This window comes from Heloderma suspectum, chromosome 13, assembly GCF_057233095.1.
Source record: "Heloderma suspectum isolate Gila_16-S chromosome 13, 16-S_ref, whole genome shotgun sequence".
Lineage (NCBI taxonomy): Eukaryota > Metazoa > Chordata > Lepidosauria > Squamata > Helodermatidae > Heloderma > Heloderma suspectum.
Genome location: NC_139470.1, coordinates 16049640 through 16059766, shown reverse-complemented (window position 1 = coordinate 16059766; position 10127 = coordinate 16049640). Strand labels below are relative to the sequence as shown.

The 10127-nt window shown below is 47.4% G+C and overlaps 1 protein-coding gene across 8 annotated transcripts in view; it reads left to right on the top strand.

Moving 5' to 3' along the window:
* COMT (catechol-O-methyltransferase) overlaps positions 1-10127 on the top strand; it is a 62509-nt gene that overhangs the window by 37072 nt on the left and 15310 nt on the right. For 5 of the 8 annotated variants that reach the window (XM_084820528.1, XM_084820526.1, XM_084820532.1 and 2 more), the window contains exon 2: positions 9679-9967. In XM_084820528.1, the coding sequence (XP_084676654.1) occupies positions 9679-9967 (289 nt within the window). Of the gene's footprint in view, positions 1-3666; positions 3958-6563; positions 6660-9678; positions 9968-10127 lie in introns of those variants that run through there. The other 3 variants (XM_084820530.1, XM_084820531.1, XM_084820525.1) reach the window with 3 other exon arrangements.

Sequence of the window (10127 nt, the reverse complement as noted above, 5' to 3'; positions counted from 1 at the left end):
TTGGTGCCCTCCAGATGTGTTGGACTGCAGCATGGCCGTGCTGGCAGGGGAACATGGGAGTTGCAGTCCAAAACATCTGGAGGGCCCTGGGCTGGGGAAGTCTGGGCAACGCTGACTGGCAGCAACTCTCCACTTTTCCACACAGGAGTCTTTCCCTACCTGGAGATGCCTGGGTTCAAACCTGGGATCTTCTGCATGCAAGGCAGATACTCTGCCACTGAGCTATGGGCCCTTCCCTAAAATTGAACTGATCTGACTGCATTCTTCCTTACAAATGGCAGGAACATAGGAAGCTGCCTTATTTATTCAAGGTCCAGCTATTTTTCCATCTAGCCCCAGGACTGTTTGCTCTGACTGGGACCAGTTTCTCCAGATTGTCAGACAGGGGTTGTTCCTAGACCTGCCTGGAGATGTTGGGGATTAAATCTGGGTCTTTCTGCATTAGGAATGTCCGGAGAAATCCGCAATGGATTCCAATGTGTTCATAGTTCTATGAATCCAACCTGTGGATTCCACAGTGGACTGGGTTTTTCGAAGTCATGTGGATTCTGTGGATTTGCGGACCGGTTTTTCACATTTGGGGGGGATTTGCGCCGATTTGCATTAACTAATGCTCATTCTCACATTAGCGCACATGTGCATTACCGCTAATGTCCACTTGTGCAAATGCACATTAGTTAATGCAAGTTAGCACACATGGAACAACAATCTACTTTGCTGCTGCTAAAGGGGGGAGAGAAAATAGTCACTAAACTAGAGCATTCCTGGAGTGTCCTAGGAAGCAGTGCTCAAAAGTTCCTGCCGGCTTCCTAGAATGCTCTGGAGACACTCTAGGAATAAGACTTCTATGGCAAGAACTATAGAGCTTGTCCCTAGAGCATTTTCCCCCTCTGTAGTTGGGTTGGCTTCGGCTGCCTAGGGCAGGGTGGGGGCTGCAGTGTGTGAGTTGTATGTGAGTGTGTATGCACATATGTGCGACCCCTCCCACCCCAGCAGACACCTGAAGCAGCCTTCCAAGCCAAAAAGGTTGGGCATCTCTGATATAAATGAATCCGAGTACACACTTGGGTCTCTGGGGGATGCCCTGTTCCATGTTCCACCCACCGCAGAGGTGCAACAGGTGTCCTGAGAGGCTCAGGTGGCCACTTGCAAAAAGAGGAAATGCATCACCAAAAAGAGGGCAAAGATTTGCATAACATTTGCATATGCTGATGAATTGGGGCAAATCATAAAGCCACCATACTCTCAGAAGCTAAGCAGGGTCAGCCCTGGTTGGTACTTGGCTGGGAGACTGCCTGGGAATCAGGCTTCCTGCATGGAGCAGGGGGCTGGACTCGATGGTCTCGTAGGCCCCTTCCAACCCTATGATTCTATGTCTCAGTGGAGAGTTGAAAATTAATGTAAAAAGGAATGCAAACCATCTCACCAGAGTGGGGAAGTCTGGGACCAGGTGATTTGACAGGGTCAGCCTGCCGTTGAGGTGCTGCTAACTGTGGAGGGCAACTCAAGGCCCATTTCTTCCTTCTGAGGGTTTTTTGTCTTTAAGGGCACAATACTGTGCATGTTCAAACAGAAGAAAGTCCTACAACTCCCAGCATGGCTGTCTGGGGAATGCTGGGAGTTGTACGCCTTTTTTCTGCCTAAACATGCATAGAATTGTGCCTTTAGGCTGCAATCCTATATCTGTTTACCTGCGAGTAAGGCCCACTGAGTTCAATGTGACTTACTTCCAAGTAGACATGTAGAGGATTGCATTGTTAGTTTAGGGCGCAATCCTATGCATGTTTAGATGGAGAAAAGTCCCTGTCTAAACATGCATAGGATTGCGCCCTTAGGAAGGGAGAGCCTTGAAGTTTGCTGTTGTTGCTGTTGCTGCTGCTGGTTTTATTGTTGACTTTAATTGTTGTTTTTGTTTTTATGTTTTTATCGCTTTCTAATAGTTTAACTGCTTTTATGTTTTTTCGTGCTGTAGGCTGCCTTGGGTGGGCTTCTGCCCTGAAAGGCGGCCAAGAAATGTTTTCCATAAATCAGTCAATAAGGGCGCAATGCTATGCATGTTTAGATCGAGAAAAGGCCTACAAGTCCCAGCATGCCCCAGCCAGCAATCCTGGCTGGGGCATGCTGGGAGTTGTAGGCCTTTTATCTGTCTAAACGTGCATAGGATTGTGCCCTAAGTTGCCCCTCCACAGTGAAGAGCACGTGGAAGGCAGACGGAGCTGTAGGCACACCTGGTCACATTCTTCCCCATTATGGTGAGATTGACTGTTTTTCTATTTAAATTGTAGTTCTTCTTCCTAAACATGGAATACATTCATTCCTATACATTCAAACATGAGCACATGCCAATGTGATGGAACTCTATATCTTCTTTTGTCCCTCCTTTGACAATGCGTTTCCTCTTTTTTGGCGACTCGTAAGTGGCCTCCCTGCCTGGATTGAATGGTCTCAACAGGGAGCACGCCCCACCAGCCATAGATGGTGATCTGCATGATTACACTTCCTTCAGAATGTGGTCAGCCAGCCCTGCTGCGTTTGGGGCCCCTCCGGTTCATTCTACCTAGTGGGGTCCCAGACATCTTTCCTAAAGGCCTACCCTGACAGCACTGCTGTGTGGAACCAAAAGATGGGGCAGCAGTACTTGAATACAACAATAATAGGTTCATTGCCTGTTCTGGATGGGGTTGCACTCCCTCTGAAAGATCAGGTCTGTAGTTTGGGGGTAGTCCTGGATCCGTCACTGTCGCTGGAGGCTAAGTGGCCGCTGCGGCTTGGAGTGTCTTTTACCAGCTTCAGCTGATTCTCCAACTACGGCCTCTCCTGGACAGGGATACCCTGGCCACAGTGGTCCAGGCACTAATAACCTCAGTGCTGGATTGCTGCAATGTGCTCTCTTAGGGGCTGCTTTTAAGACTGGTCCGGAAGCTGGAGCTAGTGCAGAACGCAGCAGCTCAGCTGTTGTCGGGAGCAGCCCCTTTCCAGCTTGCAACTCTTTTGTTGAGGGAATTGCACTGACTGCCCATTTGCTACCGGGCCATGTTTACAGTTTCGGTTCTAGTGAGTAAAGCCCTAAACAACTTGGGACCAGGATACCTGAGAGAGTGCCCTCTCCCTTACCAACCTGCCTCGTCACTGAGGTCATCAGAGAGCATGTGCCCAGTGGTTCCACATGGATTCATGGCACGATTGGAGTCCACCCGGAGAAGAGCCTTCAGTGTAGTGGCCCCCTTTCTTTGGAACTCCCTGCCCCTGGAGGTCAGACAGGCACCAGCACTGTGTTGGTTTTGGCACCTCTTGAAAACAGCTGTATTCCAGGAAACATTCCTTAACTGACCAGCCATGGTTTTTATTGGCATTCTGGTTTGGGGGTTGTTGTTTTTTAAAGAATAATGGTGTTTTAAGCATTTTACTATTTTACCTATTATGTTCACCACGCCAGAATCTGCTTTAGATATGGAGTGTTATACAAATGTTGTAAATTAAAAAATAAAAATTAAGGACAGATAAAGTTGCAATCTTATACATCTGTACGTGGGAGTAAGTCTCATTGATTTCACTAGGACTTACTTCTGAGGAGGCAGGGATAGGATTGCACTGTAAATGTCTTCAATAGCTAGAACAATAAGTGTGCATAGGATCTTCACTTAGGGTTTTTGTTTTTTTTTACAGTCCCAACCTCCTCCAATGACTGTAGCTATGTGCAAAACCCTGCCTGTCACTGGGAGTTACAATGTGCTCTATTGTAACAACCTCTGGATTTCTCATGCCTAGATTCTCTTTGTCTCTGGGCGCCGGGACTTGGCTTAGACTTCCCTAGCTGGAGTGAAAGAGAGTTTCTTTGGCTCTCCCAGGCTTCCTTGCAATAAGGAAAGGTAAGGGAATGGTGCCATTTTTCTCCTTTTTGGACTGAAGAAAAAATATTAACCCACCTTTGGTTTTGGGGAAAGCAGAAACAAACTGGTAGGTTTCACTGTGGTTCTCTGTCCTAGCAGAGTTTGAGCTCTGATCAGAGTTGAATGGTCTCTAGCTTTTCTGCATAGTGGGCAAGGTTAGTGTGTGTGTGTGTGTGTCTTTTGTAATGTAGACCCCATGGAGGAGAGGACTCTTTTGGCTCTCTGTTGAGCAGCCTTCACAAATAAAGAGGGAAGGAGGAAGAAACAAGGTTGCATGTCTTTGTTTTTACCAAATCCCCCTTCAGCAAGTTCCCTTACCCGTCATCCAACGTTGTATCACAGTGAAAATTGTTCAGGTTTGCAGCTCGTGCAACTTGCATGTCAGTGCTAAAGGACGGACGGCTTCAACGCCTAAAATAGAGCATTTATAGGTCACCTGTTTCTCTTGCAGGCTTTGGTGGTTATGGGGTGGGGGGAATACTGTGTGTCTATGAATGGAATCAGGCTAACTATAGCATGTTGTGACATGCCCCCCACTTTCCTGAGCGGTGGGGAATTCCAGGGGAAGCACTCTCCAGGTTTGTGGACATAGCTTCTGCTGAGTTGACCACCAGTCCCTTTACTCCAGCGTTTTCTACTTAGCAGCTGTCCAGGATTTCAGACAGGAGTTTTTCCAATCACCTCCTATCAGACCATTTAACTGCAGATGTCAGGTCAGGGACTGAACTTGGGACCTTTCACATGCAAAGCAAACATGTTAATGATTACTGCATATTGATATGTGTTAAAACAGGAATTCCCCCACTTTTCTTTGCTGCTGCTACTGTTGCTGTTGCATTGCAATTAAAAAAGATTTTTTAAAAATGCAAAGCAGGTGCTCTGCTACTGATTTGTGACCAGTATCAGACAGTATGCCTCTGTATACCAGTTGCTGGGGAACATGGGTGGGAGGCATGTCCTCCTTGTGGGCTTTCCATTGGGCAGCTGGTTGGACACTGTGGGAATAGAATGCTGGTCTTGATTTCTCTTGGTCTGACCTAGCAGGGCTCTTTTGATGTTCTTATGAACATGTTCTTATTTATGTGTTTGTTTGTTTGTTTATTTATTTATTTATTACATTTCTATACCACCCAATAGCCGAAGCTCTCTGGGTGGTTCACAGACTCTAAAACAACAAAGTACAGAATAAAAAAGTATAAAATATAAAAGCTTAAAAGTACAGTATAAAAATACAAGCAGAATAAAACCTAGCAGCAATGCAGATATTTAAAATACAGTAACAGATTTTAAAACAGCAATGTTAAAAGGCTGCAATGCTAAAATGCTGGGAAAATAACAAGGTATTCACCTGGCGCTGGGAACAGTACAGCGTAGGTGCCAGGCGAAACTCTCTTGGGAGCTCATTCCACAGCCAGGGTGCCACAGAAGAAAAGGCCCTCTTCCTGGTAGCAATCCGCCTCACTTCCTTTGCTAGGGGCTCCCGGAGAAGGACCCCTGAAGACAATCTTAGGGTCCAGGCAGGTACATATGGGAGGTGATGATCCTTCAGTTAACCTGGAACCATGTTATGAACATGAACATTATGAACTTGTTTTCTGCAGAGCAGTTTTCCATAGTGCAGGTGCTCCACCAATGATCTGTGGTTTTCTGGAGGTTTATTTGTGGCATTTTTGAAATATCTGCTTTATCTACAAATATATATACATGTGCAGAGCAGAGCATAAGTGGAGGCAAATGGAATGCTCACAACTGTTATGCAGTAGAACTGTCATCTCTCACCCTGAAATGTTTCCTGTGTTCAGCTCGATTTCTTCTCTGCTCTGTCTCTCTATACCCAAAGTGCTTCTTTTGTTCCTTCGCTCCCTCCCTACACATACACATCCTGTCGCTTCCTCCCATTAGCTCTGCCTTCCCCCACCTGGTATCCTTGGGATGTTTTGGACTACAAGCCCCATCATCCCCAGCCAGCACAGCTTGTAGTCCAAAATATTCCCATGGCGCCTGATTGGGAAAGGCAGCTTTAACTGGAAGTAGGGATGTACGAAAGTCACTTACCTTTTTGATGGGGTGACTCGCGGTGGGGGGGAGGCGCTCCGCACCTCCCCCCAAAATCCTAACCCAGCCGGCTCCACTCCTCAGAGATTCCGCGGAGCCTCCAGCCGGGGCCGCCCACAGCCGGACATTCGGCCGCTGGGCAGCCTACAGGAAAAAAACACACCAGCGTACGCAAATGGCTGCGGCTACAGTGGCCGCCATTTACGTTCCCTTTTTTCGCTGTTTTAGCCTACATAAATATTTACGTAAGCTATTACGGCGAAAAAAAAGGGGAATGCAAATAGCATAGTGGGCGCCATTTGCGTTCCTTTTTCCCCCGCCGTTTTAGCCTATGTAAATATTTACGTAAGGTATTACAGCGAAAAAAAGGAACGCAAATAGCGCCCACTACGCTATTTGCGTTCCCTTTTTTTCGCCGTAATAGCTTACGTAAATATTTATGTAGGCTAAAACAGCGAAAAAAAGGTAATGCAAATGGCGGCCGCCGTAGCCGCCGCCGTTTGTGTATGCTGTTTGCTTTTTTTTAGCTTGCCGTGATAGGCTACATAAATTCTTACGTAGCCTATCACGGCCTCTGCAGGGACGCAAAAGGCGTCCCTGTGTTAGCCGTGATAGGCTACATAAGTATTTACGTAGCCTATCATGGCTATGATGAAGAAGTGAATGGCGGCCGCAGGGCGGCTGCCATTCGCAAGTCAGCGCGGACAGCAGCAGGTAAGTGCTCCGTTTCGCGTGCCTTTCATGGGTTGGGGGGGCGGGGGCTTCGTTCCCCCATGGATTTCACCGGGGATTTCACCGAGATCCGTGGCGGAATTCTCTGACATCCCTACTGGAAGGGGATGGGATGTGTCAGTGGCTTCTAACTCATAAGAACAGCCCTGCTGGGTCAGACCAAGGTCCATCTTGTCCAGCATTCTGTTCCCACAGTGTCCAAGCAGCTGCCCGAATGGGAAGCCAACAAAGAAGATATGAGTGCAATAGCATCCTCCTGGTTATGTTCCCCAGTAACTGGTATACAGAGGCATACTGCCTCTCACACTGGATGTAGCATATAGCTACCAGGACTAGTAGCCACTGATAGCCTTCTTCTCCATGAATTTGTCCAATCGTCTTTTTTACCTGGATCCCCTGAGCAATTCCTTAAGGCTCTCTTGCCTCCTTAAGAGTTCCATCTTCTTTCTTTTACCTTCCCCTTTCCAATAGCATGGGGTTTAAGCTGTAGATGTGGGGTGATTGACACTCTAGACACAGGGTTTAACCTCAACAGTTTACTGGTAAATTAAAGCAAGCTAATCACAACTAAAGGTATTTACACAATAGACCTGAGTGATATAAAACATATTAAGAGAAAATAAGAGGTGTAAAATAAAAAGTATAGCTTTACCCCAGCTGTACTTAAGACTTCTCCAGGCTGGTTCTTCCTGCTCCCTTCAGTCTCTGGTCTCCCTTACTCTGCTTTTTACTGGCTGTCTTGCTCTCTTTATATAACCCCCCCCCCCCAAACTGAAAGTACTGCTTCAAAACTGAAGAAGTGAAACTTAACCGGGGAAATGAAACTACTCCTCAGGGATACCAACTCCCCCCTGCCCCCAAATCCAGAGCAATAAGCCTGACCATTTTTTCCCCTTTGCCTCTGTAGGCCTCAAACCTTCACAAAGGTAAGCCAAGTTGGCGGCCCTCACCACATCCTGCAGTAGCAAATCCCGCCCTTTGCTGTGCTGTGCCAAGGAGGACTTCTCTGTACACATCTTCCCAGTGAACACAATATATCAAACACATAACTGTTTTATTCTGATTCAGTCAATTGATCCATGAAGCTTAGGGTTGTCCACACTGGCTGTTAACAGCTCTCCAGGGAGTCAGGCAGGATTCTTTCCTAGCCCTACCTGGAGTTGCCGGGGATTGAGCCCGGGGTGTTTTTCATGCAAACCAAATGCCGTACCACTGAGCCTGTGTCCAGGACAAATCAGGTGCAATATGTGGCAATGAAACGTTCAGCACTCTCTGTAAAATAGCGCTGTTTGTTTCATACTGGTGCTGGGCTGGGGGAACAGGGAGGAAATAAGTAATGATCTGCCATGAATGGGGAATGAGCGTGTCTTTGGAGTGAATCCAACAATGGCTGGTGTGTACATACTTTTCAAAGAGGCGTAGACGGTGACGTAGAGCAGAGCTTTCAATGGCTGAAGTCTACGTGGTCCATTTTTTTAAAAAAAAATCCTCATCAAATGTGGCATTGCAGATTCCTGTAGCGCTGGGAAGCACTGCCTTGGGAAAGGTGCTAGGAAGTTGGCGCATAGTGGCGCAGCCAGCGCTGCTGCAATACATGCTCATGTACCTGTTGCAAGTATCTATTAGGAAGAGCCTGTGACGTCACTGGTGATTAGGGATGTCGGAGAAATCTGCAATGGAATCAAATGACTTTTGGATTTCTATGAATCTGACCTGTGGATTCTGCAGCTGACAGGCTTTCCCGAGTCGCATGGATTCCATGGACTTGTGGACTTTTGTTGTTGTTGTTTTACTTTCCAGAATTGTAAGCAAATGTAATCATAGAAAAATACATACACTAAAAGAACACCAGCCAAAACTGTGCATTTCTCCCATAGGTTAAAGCATGAAAACGTGTATTGGGAGGGGGATTTGCACATTTTGGGGGGATTTGCGCATTTTCGCAGGTGCAAATTTGTACAAATGCGGATTTGCACAAATTGGGGAAATTGGAAAAAATCCAATTCTGTCAACGAGTGGACAATGGAACAAAGGGCACTTGACAATCTGCGAAATGCAGATGGAATGGTTCACTCCCATTAGCATGGAACAGGGAGAGCCAAAGTGGCATCACACAGTAATTTGGAGTAGGACAGCCATCTCCAACTTGGTTCTCTCCAGATGTTTTGGGCTGCAGAACCCAGCATCCCTGACCATTGGCCATGCTGGCCTGGGATGATGGGAGCTGTAGTCCAAATAATCTGGAGGGCACCAGGTTGGGGAAAGCTGGTTTAGGAGATGGCCCTCCCATACGCCGTTCTGCCAGTTGGTGGGAACCTTTGCCTTGTTCAAGGTACAGGGTGGTGCCTCTACATTTAATAGGGGAAGATGGTCACATAGTATGTCCTGCCCCCTTTGAAGGGCTCCTCTTTGGAGGATGACTTGGAGCCCCCCAAGCTGAATATCATGGAGGAGCTGCCTGTGCTGAGGGACCTTGAGGCAGACTGGAAGGATTCTGGACTCTTGGGCGGGAGACCTGTCAACCCTACCCTTCAAGATATATCCCCCTCTCAGACTTGGAGGCAGGTGCTGAGTAGCTATCTAGCCCCAGGAAGTGCAAGCATCTGAAGGTGCAGGCTTGGCTGGCTGCCAGATGCAGAAGTGCCCACCAGAGGAATAAGGACTCCTCATGAGTAAAGGTATATTTGTGCTCTGCTCATAAGATCATTCCTCAGGCTTGCAGGCCTTAGAGCAACCTGATGCCCTCCAGATGTTTTGAACCACAGTTCCCATCATCCCTGCCCATTGGCCATGGTAGCTGGGGCTGATGGAATCTGTAGTCCAAAACCCCTGGAGGGCACCAGGTTGCCTATGCCTTCCCTAGAGGCTCCCTGTATATCCTTGTTTGGGACCTTGTTTTAGGCACATTCTACCTTAAAATCTGGACAGGAGGCTGCCTTTCTCTCCCTCTGTCTGGTGCCACCTTAACAGATAGCCTGCTTTTGTCTCTCTGTTATTGCAGATGCTGGAAAACTGGATACTGACCATCCTTGTGTCAGTGGGTGTGGGCTCGATTCTTTTCATGGTGGCCTTGTTTGTGCTGGTCAGGAACAACGCCCATGCAACCATCTTCTGGAACGAAATTGTCCTAGAGAAGATCACCAACTTTGTCATGGACCAGAGCAAAGAGCAAAGGATCTTAAACTCTGTGTCTTACAATGCCATCAAAGGGGACCCCGAGAGCGTTTTGGACTGCATCGATAAGTACTGCTCCCAGAAAGAGTGGGCCATGAACGTGGGGGACGAGAAAGGTAAATTGCTGTTGCGTGGAACTTCTTAGGGCTGAACGACACGCTCAGTTCAATGTGCTTCGTGTAGCTGAACCTGACTTTTAAAACATTTGAGTGTAAGCGTGCAGGGCATCAATCTGGATCCAGACTACTGGGTGGGGGTGTTAAACCTTTCCATCCT